At 40.7% G+C, this 20076-nt stretch overlaps 1 protein-coding gene across 1 annotated transcript in view; it reads right to left on the reverse strand.

The window, feature by feature from the left end:
• slc2a9l2 (solute carrier family 2 member 9, like 2) overlaps positions 1-20076 on the reverse strand; it is a 124982-nt gene that overhangs the window by 50754 nt on the left and 54152 nt on the right. The window contains exons 9-11 of the mRNA XM_008291448.1: positions 19459-19569; positions 8940-9041; positions 8647-8722 (exon numbers count right to left, since the gene is read on the reverse strand). Of these exons, the coding sequence (XP_008289670.1) occupies positions 8647-8722; positions 8940-9041; positions 19459-19569 (289 nt within the window). The remainder of the gene's footprint in view (positions 1-8646; positions 8723-8939; positions 9042-19458; positions 19570-20076) is intronic.

Genomic DNA, 20076 nt, shown 5'->3' on the forward strand with positions numbered 1-20076 from the left:
CTTGCTGTGCGTGGAGGTGAGCCCGACTATATCTAGCCGGTAATGCTCCACCTCCCGCACCAGCTCAGGCTCCTTCCCCACCAATGAGGTGACGTTCCACGTCCCAAGAGCTAGTCTACACCACTGGGGGGGGGGTACGCCAGGACGCCCACTCCTGCCTACCACCCGGTGGGCATAGCACCCGACCCTGATCCTCTGCCCTGAGGCTGAATCGGTCTTTGTCTGGTCCCTCCCCCAGAACCAATTTGCCTTGGGAGACCCTACCAGGGGCTAGTGCCCCGGACAACATAGCTCCCAGGATCACAGGGACACTCAAACCCCTCCACCGCGATAAGGTGGCGATTATGTTGACATTTTAAATGATTACATTACAGTTTCTCAACGTGAATGGCTAAAAAGAAGTTTGTGCAACCATTTAAGTGTATTTACAGCATCGTGCCCATCAATAGAGCTGTCTGAATGTGTCAAAGGACAGTCCTATGAACATCCAGACTCCTAAAAGGAAAAAAAAAAAAAAGACCAGAATGTTCATTTGCAAAATAAATGCAACCATCATTTGATCTACATTTAGCACAGATTAGAGCCATGGAGGAGTAAAATCGATGCAACATGACCTTAGAATAATGAAAGCGATGAATCACTAAACTAACCTGTGTCTGCTGTGTATTGGACAACTGTGAATACAGAAGAAGTACAGTTCTCCATATTTTATCTGGCAGCATAGCACAGATTTCCCCAAGTCACCTTAATACACTTGACAGAAACCAGGAGAAAAGTAATTTGCCAATTTGGTGATAAGTTTGACCAAAAGATGCAAACTTGTCGAAATAAAAATCTTTTCTGTACTTAAGTGTTCACTTATTGAAGGTGACCTGTCTGTACTTATAATGTATAGTATATGGACAAAACTGTGAAAATGTGCAAAAAAAAAAAAAAAAAAGCTACAGGTTGTCAGCTGCTGTTGTCCAAAACACCCAGTCACTGATAGATAAATAATGAAAAACACAAAGAAATGAAGCGTCTGGAAGCGCAGCAGACTCTTATTCAATTGCTCAAATAGACACACACAAAAGCACTTCTGATCAACATAATAACTACACATTTTGAGAAGCTGTCCACTGATTTCCTACATTTTTACACCTTAAAGGATGGCTGTATATTAGCTGTAATGGACCACTTAACAAGATTTGCTCTGTTATATGAATGTACCAACAAACCCACCAAGACCGCTACTGAAAAAGGCGTTTGTTGACTGAAAGCCTAAATGAATCCATCCATGTGTGCCACATATTGACTGTGAAATACAATGAAAAAAGTGCTCAGGTTTCCAACAAGCCCACTAAAATAACAGCATGCAGATTGAGGTGTGAGGGGTGACAGCCTGAGTGTGAAATGTTTATTTTCATCTGAGGCAACAGTCTAATCCCTGTTTTACATGATAAATGAGTCACCGGGATTCATTTAATAACTTACTCAGCTGCGAAATGAGCACACGCTGACAATATTGCATCTCCAGAACTTTGCCCGTATTAGATTTGCACCGTCGACCGAGCAGGAGAGAACTCTGGCAGGACACACTCCCACACAGACAAAAACAACGGGCCTTGTGCAAAATTCTTTTCATATTTAAATCCTAAACATCTCTGACTTTGTTTTGTGAGACCGTACTGTGGGAGTGTTCCAATTAGGGACAACAAAACTGTCTAAATTGCTTGTTTTCAAGAATACTGAATAAAACTGTGAATGCAGCATGCAAATTGGCTTTTCTCCTGACGTAGAGAAGAAGGAAAAAATCTCATTTTTATTGCTGTGATTAGGAAGAGGTTACATTTAGCAAAATATGCATGGAAAGTTTTTGAGCTGTTTAGCGGATGAGAAAATCTCAAAAGCATTGAGTTAATCCACAGTCTAGCCAAGTGGCTTTAAAAGACAGCGATCAAACAGCGTGACCAGAACACACACTGTTGTGACCAGTGACTAGAAAATACCTCTTCAAAATGCAGCTTTATTCAAATGATTCCACAGATGACGAGAAGAACAGGCTGCTGTCATGCTGGATGCTGGCACTTCATTTAAGGTTGTAAACAGACACCCACTTGTCATGTAAGAAATAATTTCAGACAGCATGATACGACAGACAATCTGCCTCATGATGCTTTGGATGGACGTGTCTGTGAATGAGACATTATGTGACCTTGCCCCTCAAAATATTCGCCAGCATCACAATCTATTCAGGAAGAGTGGGGCAACATTCCACAAGCAGCATTGACGACCTCATTAACTCCATGTATTGTAGATGTGTGACTGTAATTTCTGGTCTGTGGCCCAACTCCTGATCTGGCCATTATCTTATAATTAGACATCCATTCTGTTGTGGGAGATGCCATGTGTGGGAACTACAAATACTGAATCCCCTATGTAATAAAACAATGGACAGAGTTCAATAAAACATTACATGACACTATAGATGAACGTCGCCTGTTCATGACCGTATAAAGGCTGCCTGTTCCACTCAAGTTTCATTTACAAAAATGTTGCAGAAGAGTCAAAAGAAGAATAAACAAAGCGGAGCTTCAAGTCCTCCTATAATACTTTTTTTTTTTAAATCTATTTTGTAGTTTAGAATATTGTCTGGCAAAGAAAAACAAAAAATAGAATAAACAGCATGTCACCAGGGCAGCTGTACTGGGCAGACAAAGAGAAGGAATGCTTTAGGCTACATGAATTTAGATGTTAAATAACATTTCTTGAAAGCAAAGTGGATCGTTTGTAATGGGAGAGAAAGCCAAGGCGACAAAACTTAGAGATAAGAAAATATTGTAGTCTATAGAAGACATTTTGTAAATAAACATTTACTTTGCAACTACAGAATAGATCAGAACAGAATAGAATAGGCTGGGCACGGACGCCTAACGCTACACAACTCTACCTCGGATCATGAGAACCATAACTACAGCTATACCAGCAACCAGATTAACGAGGTGTAAATAAACCAGGAGATTCTTATGTCCCATCAGAAAAGATGTCAGCAAATAACTGCTTCACCCGCTATCCCCACGACCACCAGCACAGAAATCAATAGACCTGTATATGCTTCTGCAACAGGATTCCTGGAGACAATTGGGTATGAGATCAGGAAGGCAACATGCGGAGAGTGCACCCCCATAGAGAAGATGGTAGGAAGCTGAGATCAAGAAAGCCCGTAGGGACTTCACTCGGCTGACAGAGGTGCTCAAGGGTGACATGAGAGACAGGTCCTGGAGGGATGGGAAGAGCAGTGAGAACTCCATGAAAGAGGCTCTGGAGACTGCAGACATGGACCATGTATAGAATCCAAATCACTTAAGCTGCATGTCTTAGACTTTCCACCAACAGTGTGCAAAATGGGTCTAGTGAAATCTTGGCTGCAAACTGTCTCATCTTTTAATATATGTCAGCAGAGACACGGTATCAGCTCATGAAAATCTGCGGTGCTTCACCCAACCGTAAACCAGCTCCCACTGATGGCTCTATGCATTCACAAACCTCGATTCATGTTCATGTTGGCGCCATTGTTTTGGCTTCCAGTTTGTTTCCTGAACTTTATTCACACAATGTCAAACCAGCCAGCGTATTCCGCATCATTTTATGACGTATTCTGATTGGTTGTTTAAAAATATTGGAAGAATGTTGGGTGTTGAGGACAACCCTTTAGGAATGACAAGCCAAGTTTTAATAAAACGCAATCACAATTTTCCCACTACACCAGGCACTCAAACACATGCAGGCTCACATTCCTGACAATCTCTAGTGTTTGCTGTTAAAATAAGTGCCACTGTGATCATTTTCCACTTGTCTGAAAGTAACTGCAGCATGACACCAAATCAGCAAAACAGCTCTTCAGTGTCTTCATAACTCCTCTAAAAGTTACCTTATGGTATTGTCACACCACATTTGCTTGTCATCACTTATTTACTTTGCAAAAAAAAAAAAAAAAAATTGAAGTGGTTTGATTTATCCAAATCAGCATGTCCCAGCTACCTACAGAAACAGCGTAGGGAACATGTGTTGGTCTCAAACTAATAAACACATCAGTATACCTTTGGGAAAGCTGCTGTGACAGCCTGTTCAGCATTAATGCTATTTACGTTCCAACCAGATAGCAGAATGCAGAAAGAGCCCTCCCAGGGTTACAGTAAGAAATATTTTACAGGAGGTAAATATTTATTGACTCTTTCTTCACCACCATCTCCAGCTGTTATAATGCATACAGCACCTATCAAAAATCCCAGCTGTCATCCCATTCTGCACGCAGAATGCAGAAACAGAGCAGTGATGAGATGTATTTGTGTCTGGACTTGTTAGTTTGTGGTCTTATTAGTTTTCATATATAGGCAGCAGCGTTACATGGACTGTGGAACAGCTCGTTGTTTCCTCTGGTTTGACAGAGGCAGGCAACACTCAACAGGAATGTCAACAAGAGAGAATCAACAATTTCCGGTTAATGAGATGACACTGTGAGCCTCCAAGAAGAAGCACAATAGAGGAAAAAATATATATATATAAATGAAATGAGTTGTAAAAACACTTTTTTAAAAAGCAGTGAGGCTCAGGGTGAAGTCAAGTATACATGTCAGCTTTCACAACAAATCCTGGATGGAACTAATTCACAAAGCCCCAAAATGGAAACACAGGACCAGAACTATTCTGCAGCTGTAATCTAACTGCATCCATAACACAAATCTTCAGTATGGGCTGGGTCAACTTTTCTCTATGGTGACAGTCTTGGGAGCCTATTCAGTGATTCCTGGTTACAGCCTCCAGCAATGAGAGGATCCAATTAACCTTCACTCGATATATCTGCGGTGAGGGTGCACCTCACCAGCTCTGGTGTTTGGCAGGAGGACGGATTAGCTTCAGCAGACACCAGTTCCACCTGTCAATCATCTGACTCAAACCATCTGAAAATCTGTCTAGCTGTGAAAATTTTGCTAAACATCACCCGGAGCTCCGGGAGACTGCGTGTGCCAATTAAAAGTCGTAAAGTGTACGGTGCATGTCAAAAATGGCACATGCTCTAGTTTATATACTTGTGCTACCAAAAGAGAGGAAGAAAACCTTTCCAGTTGAGGCACACATTTCTGTGGTTGAAAACACACCTCTGCTCTCTGTGACTTTCATATGTATAGCTGACTTATAAAGGGATGCTCAACCTGGAATCTATATTAGAGAATCAACCTGCTACGTAGGCTATGAGTGTCTCAAACCTCTGCTGCATTGTGATCTACGTCTTTGCTGTCCTTCTGTGCGTTCTAATTGTTTATTGGTTACATCACACCCAGATGAAGCAATCTGGTGCAAACTACACTGTCCATTAAGCAGCATGCATACTTTAGGAGGAAATCAAACAAAAAAATTATCATTTAAATATGTGCATTCCCCAAACTGACAAACGTTAGGACTATTTTTTTGCAAATAAAAGTATTGTTGTTCAGTCAAAGTCTAATAAAAACCCAAAGCAGGAAACACAAAGTCCTCTAAAAATTCTTAAAATCACATTAAAGAGCCATATGCTTGCATTTCAGTATTATATTCATTCAACACAATGAGTGTGGGAGGTGTATTTTATTCTGAATCAACACTGCAACTCCCTTATAATGAGGATAAAATGTCACCGGGCACTGTGGCACTAGTGTGAAGTGTTTTCCATCATTTTAAACCAACCGTGGACTCCTTTTTTAAATTGATGATCTAATGTTATATCAGTTTTTTTTGAAAACCAGTAATTTTCTGCAGCGGTGTCATGTAGATTTTATAGGATTTAATGTCACCACTGTTTCCCTTAAACAGCATCTAAACAGTATTACAAGAAACTGATGCCTGTAATTCGAAAGCTGTGTTGCTGCTGGAAAAGTCAATTTTTATGCCTCATTGATTTCATTAAAAAGTTCACTGTACTGCGGTTTTATGGGCTGTTTTCTTTCATGTTTCCTTCCATCTTGACACGACTATTATACATTTTAATCAATTCAGGGAGTCAACACTGTGTAGAGGCTTTGATCATAAGCGACCACAACACATGCACACGTTTACTTTTTATTTTGTGAATGTTAGCCTTTCCTAACCCTGCTCTGTCGTTTACTCTCCCTGCCAAAACCAATAACATCATTGCTAGATACCGCCTTAGCTGCAGAGGGCAACAACTTACAGTAAACTGCACTTTTTTGGGGTTCAATATTTTAATCAAATTTCTTTTAGTGCATGCTAAAATAACCTTAGGTCTGCTAAATGACCTGAGAAGCGGCGAAGATATTAAACCTGATGCCAAATTGTCTGTTTGACCTTTAGAAGATGGAACATCGCTGTCAGGAAGAGCAGTAAAGACCCACTGTGTTGATTTGTTTCTGAACTTCAAACAGGCTCTCTAGAAATATTTCATCACACACGAGCGTTGCACCAGTGTGCCATTCCTGATGTGGTTCTGAATATTGTGCTGACACTGTGCAAGTCTGACGACTGCATCACGACCCTTGACAGTCACATCCAAAGAGCAGACAAATACTGAACACCTCTGGTTAGTTTTTTTGACAATCATAGCAAGAACTGGGTAAGAGAGCAATAAAAAAAACTGAATATAATCTAGGAGGACTTTATATATGCCACTGAATAGACCGATAGGAGTATAGAGCAGGATAATCAGATTAATACTTCACTGTGATTACACTCATTGCAGCTGTTCTGTCAATACTATTTGCATTTCATCTATAAATTGAAGACTTAAACTTGATTCATTTTATGCTCTGTTGGCATTCCTTTTCTTCCAGTTGGGCAGAAGGTATCGAGGCAACAAAACCCATAAGAATAAAGGAAAATTAAAAGAAAAAAAGACTATAAGACAGATTCAGGAAGACAATAAAGGTTTCAAGAATAATTTCGAAAAAAAAATAAAAATTTAATAAGGTTCTATAAAAAGAGAGATTCAGTGAAGGATTTCAAAAGTAATGAAAGATTTAAAGAAAGCAGAAATATGCAAAGATAGATTTGATAATTTTAAAAAAAGTTCAAGGAAAGACTCAAAAAAGAACAAAAATCAAGATTCTAAGAAAAAAATAGGTATTCTAAAAAACATTGAAAAGTAAAATATATATATATATAATAATCAAAATTCAAAGAAATACCTGAAAAACATTTCCAAGGAAAAAGAAAGATCCAAGCAAACCAGGGGGGAAAAAAGAGTTCAAGAAAAGGTTTTAAAAAAGGAAAATCTTACCAGAGATACTCAACAAATTCAAACAAAGACAAAATGTAAGAAAAGATTTTTTTTTTTTAAAGAAAAAAAAAGCAAAGACTCAAAGTAAAATTTTAAGAAGGAAGGATTCATATATTTAAAGAATTACTTAACAAAAGATTAACAGACTGACAAAAACAAAGATTAGAAGAAAAGTTCCAAGAAAAAGACAAGAATCCTAGAAAAATTCAGGAATAACAGACAGAACAAAAACTCCAAGGATTTGATAAATGATTCATGGAAAAATAAATAAATAAATAAATAAAGATGTAAAGAATGGTTCGAGAAAGAACAGGCAGAAAGAAAAAAATTACAAGAAAAAGAACAAGAAGGACAAACATGCTGATGATGATGATGATGATGGTGATGGTGATGATGATGATGATGATGATGATGATGGTGGTGATGGTGATGATGATGATGATGATGATGATGATGATGATGATGATGATGATGATGATGATATACCTTTGTTGTTTTTACAGAGAAACAATCTTTTTTATTCTCCGTCAAACTGTGAAATATCTGGGCCACGGTTTCCACGGTAAAGTGACTTGAGACGAATCGCGGTGCCTCATTTATCCACTCAAAGACTGAAAACGCCACCGGGGCCATCCCTCTTGTGAATTTTCTTCTCTTCCCCCCTCCCAGTCATTCACTACTTCCGAGCACTGAGGGGCTTCATTTGTCTCAGTAGGCCATAAATCATGGCTGCGCAGTGAAACAACCTCTCCTCCCTCAATGATAACTGCACAAGAGCGCCCGAGCAAGACCGTGAATGACTGTAACGGAGGTGTTTCAACACAGGACAGCAGCAGCGATGTGTTGCCTGCAGTTGTTTCACCTTCCTGCATCCGTCTACCTGTTCTGTCACTGTGGAGAGTTTCCACTTTTCCATACTTTCACCTACTCCACTGGCCTCATTTCATTCTGATAGCACGGAGGCACTTTGCTGACTGAACGCTCCCCAGAGAGATTATTATTCTAAAAGGATGCGAGTGTGTGATGACGGCGACAGTCTCACCTTGAAACACAAAGTCAACCTCCCTCCAAGACCCACTGTCCACTGTGCATTTATATCCACGTTTTTTTTTACAATACATACTCTATGGCTCCTATTTAGTATGCTAATATATGGCAGCATCTTTCGCTGTGACGATCAGGAGTTGGCTGAATACTCCAGAGCAGAGTTTGGAAAGTCACATTGATCACTCAACAGCTTACAGACACACATTCATTAATTTGCTAAAATCTGCAGGATGTTTACTCCGTTCATTTTAAGTGCAAGTAAAGTGGAGCAACAGCAAAGAAAAGGAAAAATATAAACAGAGAAAGAAATCCTGGGAAAACATAAGCTCGTAATATGTCCGTAGTTTTACCTGGTCCAGAGCAAAAGGATGCGATCACAGCCAGGATACAGATGTAACTGAGGTAGGGCATCCATGACACACTATCCTGGAAAGACACAGGAAGAGAGGTCACATTACATCCCTTCTCGGTTACAGCTACTGCGGAAGTTCGGTTGGTGCTCCGATTAAAGTTTTACTCATACTGAATAAGGCACAAAGCGGAGATAAAAGCCGTGTTTCCGCTGGATCGGTTCGCCGTCTCAGACAGTAACCTATTGCGGCACACAGTTTGAGTGGCGTGAAGATGAGGAAGAATGGCTTACCTGGAAATTGAGGAAAACTGTGAGCAGGCTGAAGCACACGGCCATAGCAGAGAAACCGAATATGAGGAGGGGTTTCCTTCCAATCCGTTCAATCACCAAACCCTGGAGACAGGACAAAAATAGGATCAGATTCGAGGGGGTTTCTGTGCTACTGCTGTTATGATCATTTGTTTATACTATGCTAGAACCATGGCTCCGGGGAAGATAAAGTCAGTTAGTTGGCTTTTAGATTGGTCAACCTGCCACTTTGATCCAGACTGAAATCTATCAAAGGCGACCAAATGGATTGTGATGGATTGTGATCCCCAGAGGGTGAAGTCTACTGACTGGTGACGTGTTGACTGTTTCTAGTGCCGCTGTGAGTTTTAATGAAATATCTTTGCAAACGCATTAAATTTGGTACCGATATTTATCAAAATGTTGAAATGATCAGTTCCCATTGTCAAAATTTTAATGCTGCAATTTTTTCCTCATCACAAATTTTACTTGCTTCAGCAGGAGCGTGCGGTCAATAACACCAGAGATGACTCCATCCCATTAGGGTGAGCGGGTCGCCCCATACATAAGCCATCATATGTACATACGGAGTGACACACACAGGAAGATATACACTGTGTGTGGCTCATCAATAATTCTGTGTCCACTTCTTGCTCTTCACCCGGGTGTCTTTCTGGATTATAGATGAAGCTCGAGGCATGAGATGGAGGCCGATGCGAAGCACAAGCCGCGACTGCAGGCCTTCCTCTGTCGTGACCTCGGAGAATTAAAGCATTCATGGCACCGCTCTCACCTCGTCTAACCACTGGGATTTCGTGAGCTTGTGGAAAAAGGTCACCGGCATTTGTACAGTGTGTATCCTTGTACTGAGGGGCTTCTGAGTCAAGACGGAGAGGAGAAGATAATATATACGTGCTTGTGTGGTGGGGGGTTGTGAGGGAGCTGCCTGAAGACAAGGAAAGCCTGTCACCAAAGACATTCCCACTGCTCCAAAGTCTGTACCAGGACTGTTTTGACCAATATTTTTTTTTACTTTTTGAGCCGTTTCTCGTCGGCACGCCTCAGAATGTATCAGCTTGAGGTCTTCATTGTGTCCAAAAGCTGCGGATTTCACTCAGAACAAGCATCTGTGTAAATATCTCACTGGCCTTGGTGGGCGAGAGACACTCCTCTACAAGAAACTACCCACACTGCAGCACACACAGCCTTGCACCTGCCACCAGCAAGCCCACAGCTCATTAGGGTCTCTGAAGGTGTGACAGACTGAATATTTATGAGCCTGCATATGTGTTCGAGTGGCAACAGAGGTTTGACTATTGTACTGTAGCAGTGTGTAATGTTTTACCAGCCGTAGACGAAGCCCAGGGGATGAAAAGGGAGTTACTGTGTGACACTTTGATTATTTCAATCCGGTATTCACTCTTTCAGGTACATTAATCCATTTGAACATGTGAGTTTCCTGCTTTGTGTCCAATAATCATTGTTACATTGGCTACACGTCACACTGTTTTCCGGCATATGCAGGTTAAACAATGTAATTACAGAGCAGAAATCTTCAGCTAATGACTATGTATCAATAACACTGCTGGTTAATAAGTCACACCACCTTGTGAGAGAAAAAAAAATCACTAATGACTTGCAGCTACAAAATATGATAAAGTGTTTGTAGGTCAGCTTCTATTTTGTGCACATAACTAACACTGTGAACCACTGATTAAACTGGATTAGATGACAGCCCCAGCACAATAATACACACACACAACCTAAAATCCTACTTCTTGGCAGACTTGGCGGAGGTCAGACTTGTAACTGCAGCCGTCACGGTTGGCAGGATTAAAATGTCTGGTCACTATTCATCACATCAAGAAGCAGATGAGCCATTAAAGACGACTGGCCGCAGCCTGAGGCGCCACTGGCCCTTCAGATGCACTGCAATCTCTGCACCATCGCGATTTGAATGACAAAATCTGTCGCATAAAGACACAATGATGCCGTGAGTAGGTTCAGACACGGTGACAATCAACACCCAGACTCGCTCGGAGGACAAAGATAATAAAGGTACCGATGTGTTTTGTTTCTTAGTTTACGCCAACCGTCTTTATAAGCTGCTTCTCTGTTTCCTTTATTGTGTCTGCAGACAGGAAGAATATTGAAGATATCTGATCCTGTTTTACTGCCTTCAGAGGAAGTTATTTGCCGATAATCATATCTGTGCAGCACTGAAACACTCTAGACCAAAATCAATCTCAATAAATGTGAAGTATTCATGCAGGAGGGAGATCTAACTGTTCTAACACGTGACTATCTACCTATCTATCAACCTATTTATCTGTCAATGTCTGACACATCGAAAAAATATAATGAAAAATGTTGTCGTTCAGCGAATGCATACCTGAGCTAAGTGGACTCCTTCATATTACTGTAATTTAAAGTGCTTCACCTCCACCAGAGGGTCAGTTTTGGTAATAATTTGTTTGTGTTCAGACTTTAATTTGCCAAAGGGCTCCAGAGTGTGATGACACGGCCGGATGTGTGTGAATTAATGTGGGGTGGCATACAAACCTCGGTTCTTGTTTGTTGGCCAGCCGTATAGTGACAAGCCTGCCGCAGTGAAAGGGCGATTGCCCAGTAGGGCACTAGAAAAGGGGTCAGGAGGCCAGAGCATAGCATTTTGCATTTAGTAATCACACATTGTGCCTGTTTTTTTTTTTCTTTTTTTTCTTTTCTTCTTTATATCTTTCACAGAAGAGTTATAATAGCTGTGTTGGGATCACAGTGTTGGCTTGAATAGAGCTTAATAAAGGGTATAATACTTTTGTTGAAGCTCAATGAAGCATTTAGATTTAATGAGATGCAAAATTTAGAGGCAACATGAATGAATACATGGCAAATAAAATGAACAGATGTGAGCTGACAAATAAAAAATTGCTGCAGGTGGTGTGAATTGTGCTGATGATCAACTTGTAAACATATGAGAACCAAGAAATAATTAAAGGCTAACACAAGTGGCATCACATCGCTTGATGCTGTGCAGAGATGGGAGCACAAAATGAGAAACAACTGGAGCTGGTGGTATTTTTAAAAAGTCTGCCGAGCCCATAAGTACATAAATCGTGCCACGTATCTGAGCTGTACCGCTATGAGGAAAATTGAGCAATCAAATTGCAAATCAAAGAGATTATCAGCTTTGCAAAAACATAGCATTAACGACAACAAATGCATGAAATATGAGTTGTTTTTTTACGAACTGTCACTTATTTATAGGTGATGGGAAAATGTGTTTTCTGAAATTCATTATTATTTCTCAGGAGAGCCTGTTTTATTTCATGTTTACAAGGTTGAAGTAGTCATTAGCTTCTCTTTAGACTGCTATTTAAATGATACATTAGGATGTATTTTGACCATTGTGCCATTCAGAGTGCACATCGTCCGGTTCTGCTTTTCAATGGCGTGATCCATTACTGGCACAAAACCTGTTCGGTCACAATTGTTAGCCTCACGTTCATTTTTATTTGCTGAGCTATGGTTGTCAAAATCCTCCAAATACTCATCTGGACACACCCTCTGACAAAAATCCAAACAGACACACTTCTATATCAATGTGTCCGACTTTAGGCACCGTAAGCGTAAAACAACACTGCCACTGTGAGGTCAAACTGGAAATGACAACATTGCGCAGTTGTTTCTGTCCAGTATTAAAAAACTCTGAACAAGAAACTATGTAACATATTACACATCGACCTCAGTGTTACGACTGCGGTCGTACTTGTTTAAGGAATATTAAGTCCTTTGATCTGTGTGACCCGTTCTGATTTCATTACATATGTAAATAGGGCTGCGCCGTCACGACCACGGGATTGGCTGACCAGCGGAAGTACCAGTTTAAATACGGAGGAAGGACTTCGCCAATCCGCGCAGAGACTGAGGGTCAGATGGGCGGAGCCATTTTCCTCACCGGCATCCCAACCGGCACAGCATCACGTCACCAGTTGTGTGTAGTGAATTTTGTGAATGGAGTGAGCTGCTACTTTCTTTGTTACACCGTTTTATGTTAGGTAGGGAGGCCAGACATTGTGTTTATTTTTGATACTTTGTTTTTGATAGGCAAGTTGGTTCTCCCTTTCTTTAGCTTCGTTTTGGTTGTTTTTTGTAGTAGAGCTCACTCTTAATTTAAGTTAATCATTCCTTTTGTTTTAACCCCACATTTATTGTAAATAAATCATTATTTGTCCGGTAAAACTGCTGTGGTGTGGCTGCTTGGGATCGGAGAGGGATGGCACATTTGTGTTGCGTTCAGGTGCCCCTAGACTGGGCGTAACACTCAGATTTGACAGTAGAAACTGTTCTTTGAAGGCCCTTTCCACAGCCAGTGCGTCAGTCTTTATATAAATAATCATTTCTATCAATGACTTTCCTCTGCACAAAGTTATTCACAAGACTGAAAAAATACAGCAATTGAATGAAAAGGCTGGAATGACTTATCCATCCATCTCTTTGATCACAGTTCTAAGATGCATAATGTAATCGCACATATTTTGTAGTTTCCACTTTATCTAACATTCACGTTTTTGTATCTTGTGGAGGAAACTCAAGCAAAGTCGTGAAACCAGGTATTAATACACAAAGACATTTTTCTTTTTTTACATTATAAAGTGCAACCAGAAAGCATACATAAAACGACTGAACCCTTCAGCGCTACATGTACAGACAAATGTGTTCTTTTGTCATTTAAAATACATGCTGCATCGCACATTATCAAAAGAAACAGCAGCTAAAGGAAAGCTCTGAATAAAGTGGGGAACTAACTTCACAGAGCACACAGCTGACAGACAGTTCATAGTGAAAGAATTCACTTTTTCTTTTCTTCTTCTTTTTTTTGCAAACGGTAATTGAATCTAATGTCAGTCATTTCCTCCCACAGTTACCTGAAGGTAGACTACCATCTGCTTCTTACGCACATTTATTTATTTTTTCCTCCCAGCAACTGGCTTCGTACACTCTCAGTAAAAATTGGCCAAAAAAATAAAATTTAAAACTTCCCCACAAATTCATCTGCAAATTTTCAAGTAGAAAAATACTCACTCATGAGCCGTGCCGGTCCTCAACAAGAAACCAATGTCCTTATCAGACGCGCAAAAACTGCCACCAGCAACTTTTTGTTTCCATTAATAAGCTGAAGACAGAAGGTGTTAAATCAGCTTGGGAGGAGATAACACATTTGGTTGTTCTGGTCAAAGGACAACCATGGCCTGTTTCTAAAGTTCTGCAATGTAGGTCAGCATTGAATGAAAGCATCAACGATTTCATCAATTATCACATTAACCAATTTTTGTAAAGACTTGTCGAGAATATTTTGGGTTTCTATTAGATATTCTCTTTTTTGCTGGTCTTTGTGATCATCGTTTAGTTGTTAACTTGGTCATGCAAACACTGAATGTGAGCAAGTACATGCAAAGGCATCTACGATAAATAACACATCACTTTAAACTGTTGTCTCTTTCTATGTGAAGTGTGAAGTGTGCGGCATAGACTGTACTTTGAAACACAGCATTGTGATGCAACATAATGTATAAGCAACAACCTCCTTGTCTATATGAATACAACAAATCTTAATTTCCCTTTGGAGCAGTACCAGGAAAGACCAGGTCTACTGGGTGCACCCGATGCCTGGGAACTCCCAAAACTCATTATCGCCACACTGCAGAAAGCAAGAGGACATCTAATGTTTTCCTTACAGATTGTCAGTGTTTACGGACAAGAGACAGATTTTATAGGTGGCCTACACTGCCTACACTGAGATTTATATTTTGGGTACTTCCCCTCCTTCTCAATGTGGAATGTGTGAGTTATTTGTATGCTTTGCCAGAGATGATGTGTGTTGGCAGCTGTGTACGGTGGAAAGGCATTGCTAATAGAAGAAAGTTGGAGCTACAGCCAAATGCACCCTGTGGTGCATTCATTTGTCACATTAAGAAGCACATACCACAGGATTCGGGGATTAAATCCCACCTTTGAAATGTTTGCCACATAAATGAAACAGGGGATATATAAAAGTCAGGTGCAGGCTTTGATTTGAATATCATAAATATTTGAAACCTCTTCATTGGGTGTCAAAGTGTCTCGGTTTGTGAGCATGAAACTCATACAAATGTCCACTGACAATGAAATATTTACATTGCTACGTAAAACTCTTGAGTTTGCGCAATAAAACATTTGGCTTTTTCAGAGAAAATCTTTTTTTTTTTTAAATATGCTTGCATTTGCCTGATTTTACTTAAAATACAAAAAAAAGCAAAGCACGTAGTCTGTGGTCATAACATCTTCTTTGTTGTAAAAACAAAAACAAAAAAAAAGAACAACTTGAGCATCAACCTCAATAAAAATAGGCAAAAATCAATCAGTCATATTATACTGAAAGTTCACAATTCATGACAAGTTATTTATTACATAAATTAAGACAAGCCGATGGATATATGAGTTTAACTTAGATTGTTTCTGACTACTTTGTGCATGCCAACAGAACAGCCAGTGGCTCATTACTGTCAGCTACATAAGAAGGGTGGTGTTCAGTAAAGGCGGTCGAGGGGAGTTAGTTATGCTTCATCAGGAGATGCTGCAACAGGGCTGCAGGGAAAACTGATGTCTGGAGAGTACATGCTGGTGTTTGAAGTCAGTCACCTGGCAGCTAGGTCATTCAGTGGGGTCTCTCTCTGCTGCAGATCAAAGATTATCTTTAATGAGCCTTGCAGTGTGTGAATCACAGAAAACAGATAGCAGCCCACACAGGGCGTTCCCACGCATATTAAAGGAGGAAAACGAGTGCGGTTACCCCCACATTTTGTACAGTGTTCTTGTTTGAAAAGTCTCCACGTACAGAAAGCCCTACTGATGCATTGGGTTGTGCTATTTAACGGCTTAATTACTTTTGGCTCCAATGTTCACGGTACTAAAGTGCCTCAGAGTTTGGTTCTTCACTCCAAGTGAGATTTGCTTGAATCGACTCCTTTCTGCATTCTCACCGCATCTCCCACAGAGGACAAGGCAAATGAGATCAATAACAAATTAAAAGGTGGCGGTTTCACTTTAGATGTATTTTCGAACATGATGAGAAAACAACACTTCTTTGTGATTTACTGTTGTGTGACTGACGTGCTTGAGTGGCGACCGGCGGCGAGTCTGTAATACCTTGTTTTTCTCAGTCGGTCTAAGCAAACCTGCACAGGTGTCTCGATCTCTCGTCACTGTTAAAGCTCCTCCTGGGGGATCCCGAGGTGTTCCCAAACCAGAGGGGATATTTATAGTTCCTCCAGCATGAGCCTCCTCCCTGTTAGATGTGCCCACAATATTTCCCTTGGGAGGAGTCCAGGATGGCCAGATTGCCTCAGCTGGTAATGTGTAGAAGCAGCAGGTGTAGTCTGAGCTTCCACATAATGTCAGAGCACCTCGCCCCGTTCCTGAGTCCAAAGAGGCAACGAATGAAACTCAGGCCGCGTCTACACATAGCCGGGTATTTACAAAAACAGATATACGCTTTCAAAAACAACATTGTTCACACCAAAATCTTTCTTTACGCAAACCCACATAGACACGTCATTAAGAGCTGCTATGAGCACTACAAACCTATAGGGGGCAGTGCAACAAGAAGCATAAAGCCACGCTAGCCAATCAGAATCCTGGAGAAAACACAACAACGAATGGCACGAATTGCTTCCTGTTACTTCAACGATAATGGCGCAAGGGTTGTTTGTTTGGACCGACAGAGAAGTGGAGCTACTCCTAAATGTGGTGTTAGAGCACAAAACGAGTAAAATACTTGAAAATATTAACTGTAAAAACAAGCACTGCTTTAACAGCATCCGTTTCTATCACAGTAGCCAAACTGTGAACATGGGTCGCACACATATGACACGGACAACGCTTTTGTCGCATAATGTTACGTCAAACTCTGTCTCCTCCTGTCAAACACAAAGACGGAGTTTTTCCAAATCTCCACATTGGCCGAAGTTTTCAGATATGATCGTTTTCTGTGACTTGTAGCTTCATTTACGAGTAAACCAAAGGCCCAAGCTCATTGAAATAGCACCGTTTTATGCTACGTGTAAGCGGGGGATCAGTTCAGCTGCTTTTGTCTGCAATCTGTAAGTTCTTTCGCTCATTAACCAGAGTTTGTGGCTATAGGTGAGAATAATAACATAGGTTGAGGGCTTTGTATTGCGACTCAGCTTCTTCTTCACCATGACAGACTGGAACAGCGTCCGCACCACCTGTCCACAGCGCTCCTCCTTGATTTGCTACCTTATCTCCATGGAGGGCTTCCTGTGTCCCACTGATCCTGGGAGCTACATTGTCAGGAGCATAATCTCCTGGTGGGGTTTCTCACGGTACATTGAACGCAGGTGAGGGGCCAGATAAAGAGCGATTTACAGCTGACCTACATGAAGTGAAGCTTGAAGGACAGAGACACCCTGCCTGGAAAAGAAAATCAGGGTCTCTTCCTGGAGCCAGAATGTCTTTCAACTCAGTGTTTTGGTTTTCTAACCCAAAACTGTACTGTTTTGTTGAGTAAGCAAGAAGCTGTTTTCAGCAAAAAAGGGTATAATGAGCTCTGTATAAAACCTGCACAGCACCAAGTACAGACAAACATGCTAAATAAGACAAATCAGTTTGACCAACTCCATGAAGGAACATTTTTAAGCTTACCCTAAAACTGCAGGCTAAATGAAGGCTGTACATAAGTTATAGTGTGACACCATTTAGTCCAAGATGGCTCCTGGGTGGAATTTGCAAAGACATTTTTGGAGACAAGAAACTTCAATTCTTGGAGTTCATCAATCATCCAGCCCTGTCACAGTGTACTAACTATGTGGGTGGATAGCATAGCTTGCACATTTGTACCTTACTCACTGTAATCTGGATCAATAGCGTACAGCCATCAGGTCAATATTCCTACAGCAACAGTTAAAGAGGCTTTAAAGCGAATCCAGAAAACCATCGACTCCTCCTCGGAGAAAGAACTGGCGACAAAGCTACAATTAATGATAGTCTCACACATCTCTGCCTCCCAGGAATACTTCTTGTTTCGTAGGAGTGTAAGATAAAATAAAAGCCCCTCAGCTTCACCGCACCTCATGCATCATCACTGATTTGTACCGGCAGCCTAAGCGTAATCTTAGATTTTACCGATTTACTGGCAATTCGATAGAGAAAAACTGTGAAAGGTAAAACTCTTGTAAGCTGTAGCACGAATCATGTCCAGGGTATGTAATGCTGCTTTATGTCAGGATATGCGAGAAATGGGACTCTAATGGTCTTGTTAGTTAGTTTTACTGTACAATGCAGGGGTGTCCAATCCTGGTCCTCGAGGGCCACAATCCAGGATGTTTTAGATGTTTCCCTCTTCCAACACACCTGATTCAAATCAGTTATCAGGCTTCTGCAGAGCTTGATGATGAGCTGATCCTTTGAATCAGGTGTGTTGGAAGAGGGAAACATCTGAAACATGCAGGATTGTGGCCCTCGAGGACCAGGATTGGACACCCCTGGTATAATGTGTTCCGTGGCTTTTGTTTTTTTTGGGGGGATTGCTTATTGCATTGTTTATTTGTGCTCTGTGCTGCGTACAGTTATTACTGCGTGTAAATAATAACGTAATGACAAACGCTGCGGTATCTCCCCAACAAGCCGCCCACAGAGACCCTCCAACCAGCAAATGACTTCATTAGGCTGTGCTGGTGCAAAGTGCTTTCTGCTGCACTGTTTAGCGACAGATCTGCTGCCAGTGCAGTTGTACTGTTGACAGTCCTGCTTTTTCGCATCAACTAAGCTGACAGGCAATTTTGGTCAAGAGCATTAGAATTGCATCTGGGCAGCAAACATGCTAACATGAAAAAAAAAAAAAAGCTTATCAGGGGATAATTCTGGTCTTAGATTAGCCAAATCTCTCTAAAAATTAACTAAATGACATCTTTCTGAGCACAGTGTTTACCAGAAGAGGTAAGGGTAACTGCATCTAAACCATCATACACATGCTTTTCTCACTGGTATTCTATAATATTATATTTCCCCTATATTATAAGTTCAAGGTAGAGAAACATGACATTCATGGGAAAAGTAAATAACCTTTGCAAAAATGTTGGAAGATCTATAAAAATATTGTTGCTACAAATAGCTATGCATATGGCATGTAGACAGAAGTACATTCTTCTGTGACGCTCTATCGTTGTTGCGTAAAATATTTGTGGACAGATTACTTCTTAAGCAACAAAAGTTTATGAGAAGAGGCTGGACACAGATAGACACACATGTGCATTTATATAATTCTGGCCTCGAGATCGTCGTCAGTTAAAATACCAACATGATCCAACTTTAAAACGAGGATTTTAACAAGGCGAATAAAAATCCGTCTTCTATGTAGCACCAACTAACTAATAGTCAAAAGGACTAATTCATGAAAACACAAACTACCTTGTTACCAAAGCAGACTACTGGCCTTGAACCAGACAAGTCAAGTAGTCATACTTACCGAGATGATGGCAGCCAGAGTCTCTATAGCCCCTGTGCTCAGTGTGATGTAGGGGATTAAGTTCTCCGCAAAGCCCGCTTCCCGAAGGATCCCATTGGTGTAGTACCAGAGCTACGAGAAGATAAATCAGATGACATTGGTTCTTCATGTGTTTTGCATGAACAACACACAATTTCACATTGCTAAATGCACTTAAATAATTTCACATTATAAACATTCATATCAAATTTGAACCTATGTGAATGAAAGATGAAAGAAATTAAATGCCCTTGATGAGTTGTGTCAGAATCCAACTCATCACTTGAAAATGTTGAAAGAGATTCCTCAGTCAGAACCTTCGTCATCTATACATCAGCAGTCTAACACCAGCATGAATCTTACTAAGAAGAGTTTATAAAACACTTGACTGATTGCAGTGAGCTCAGTAGGCTGAGAGCAAACAAAGCAGAGTTATAAAACACATTCACACAGTTCAAAAACTCGCCCCGCAGCTCAAATGCAACGTGATTTTGCATATGCATCGTTTGTCTTTGTAGTCTCTCCTCCTGTGCTATTCTTTCCAATGATCCTTTTCACAGAAAAACAATAAGTCGACAGTCATAAATTAGAAGGTTTGAC

This window comes from Stegastes partitus, unplaced genomic scaffold (assembly GCF_000690725.1).
Source record: "Stegastes partitus isolate 25-593 unplaced genomic scaffold, Stegastes_partitus-1.0.2 Scaffold743, whole genome shotgun sequence".
In the NCBI taxonomy this organism is placed as follows: Eukaryota; Metazoa; Chordata; class Actinopteri; family Pomacentridae; genus Stegastes; species Stegastes partitus.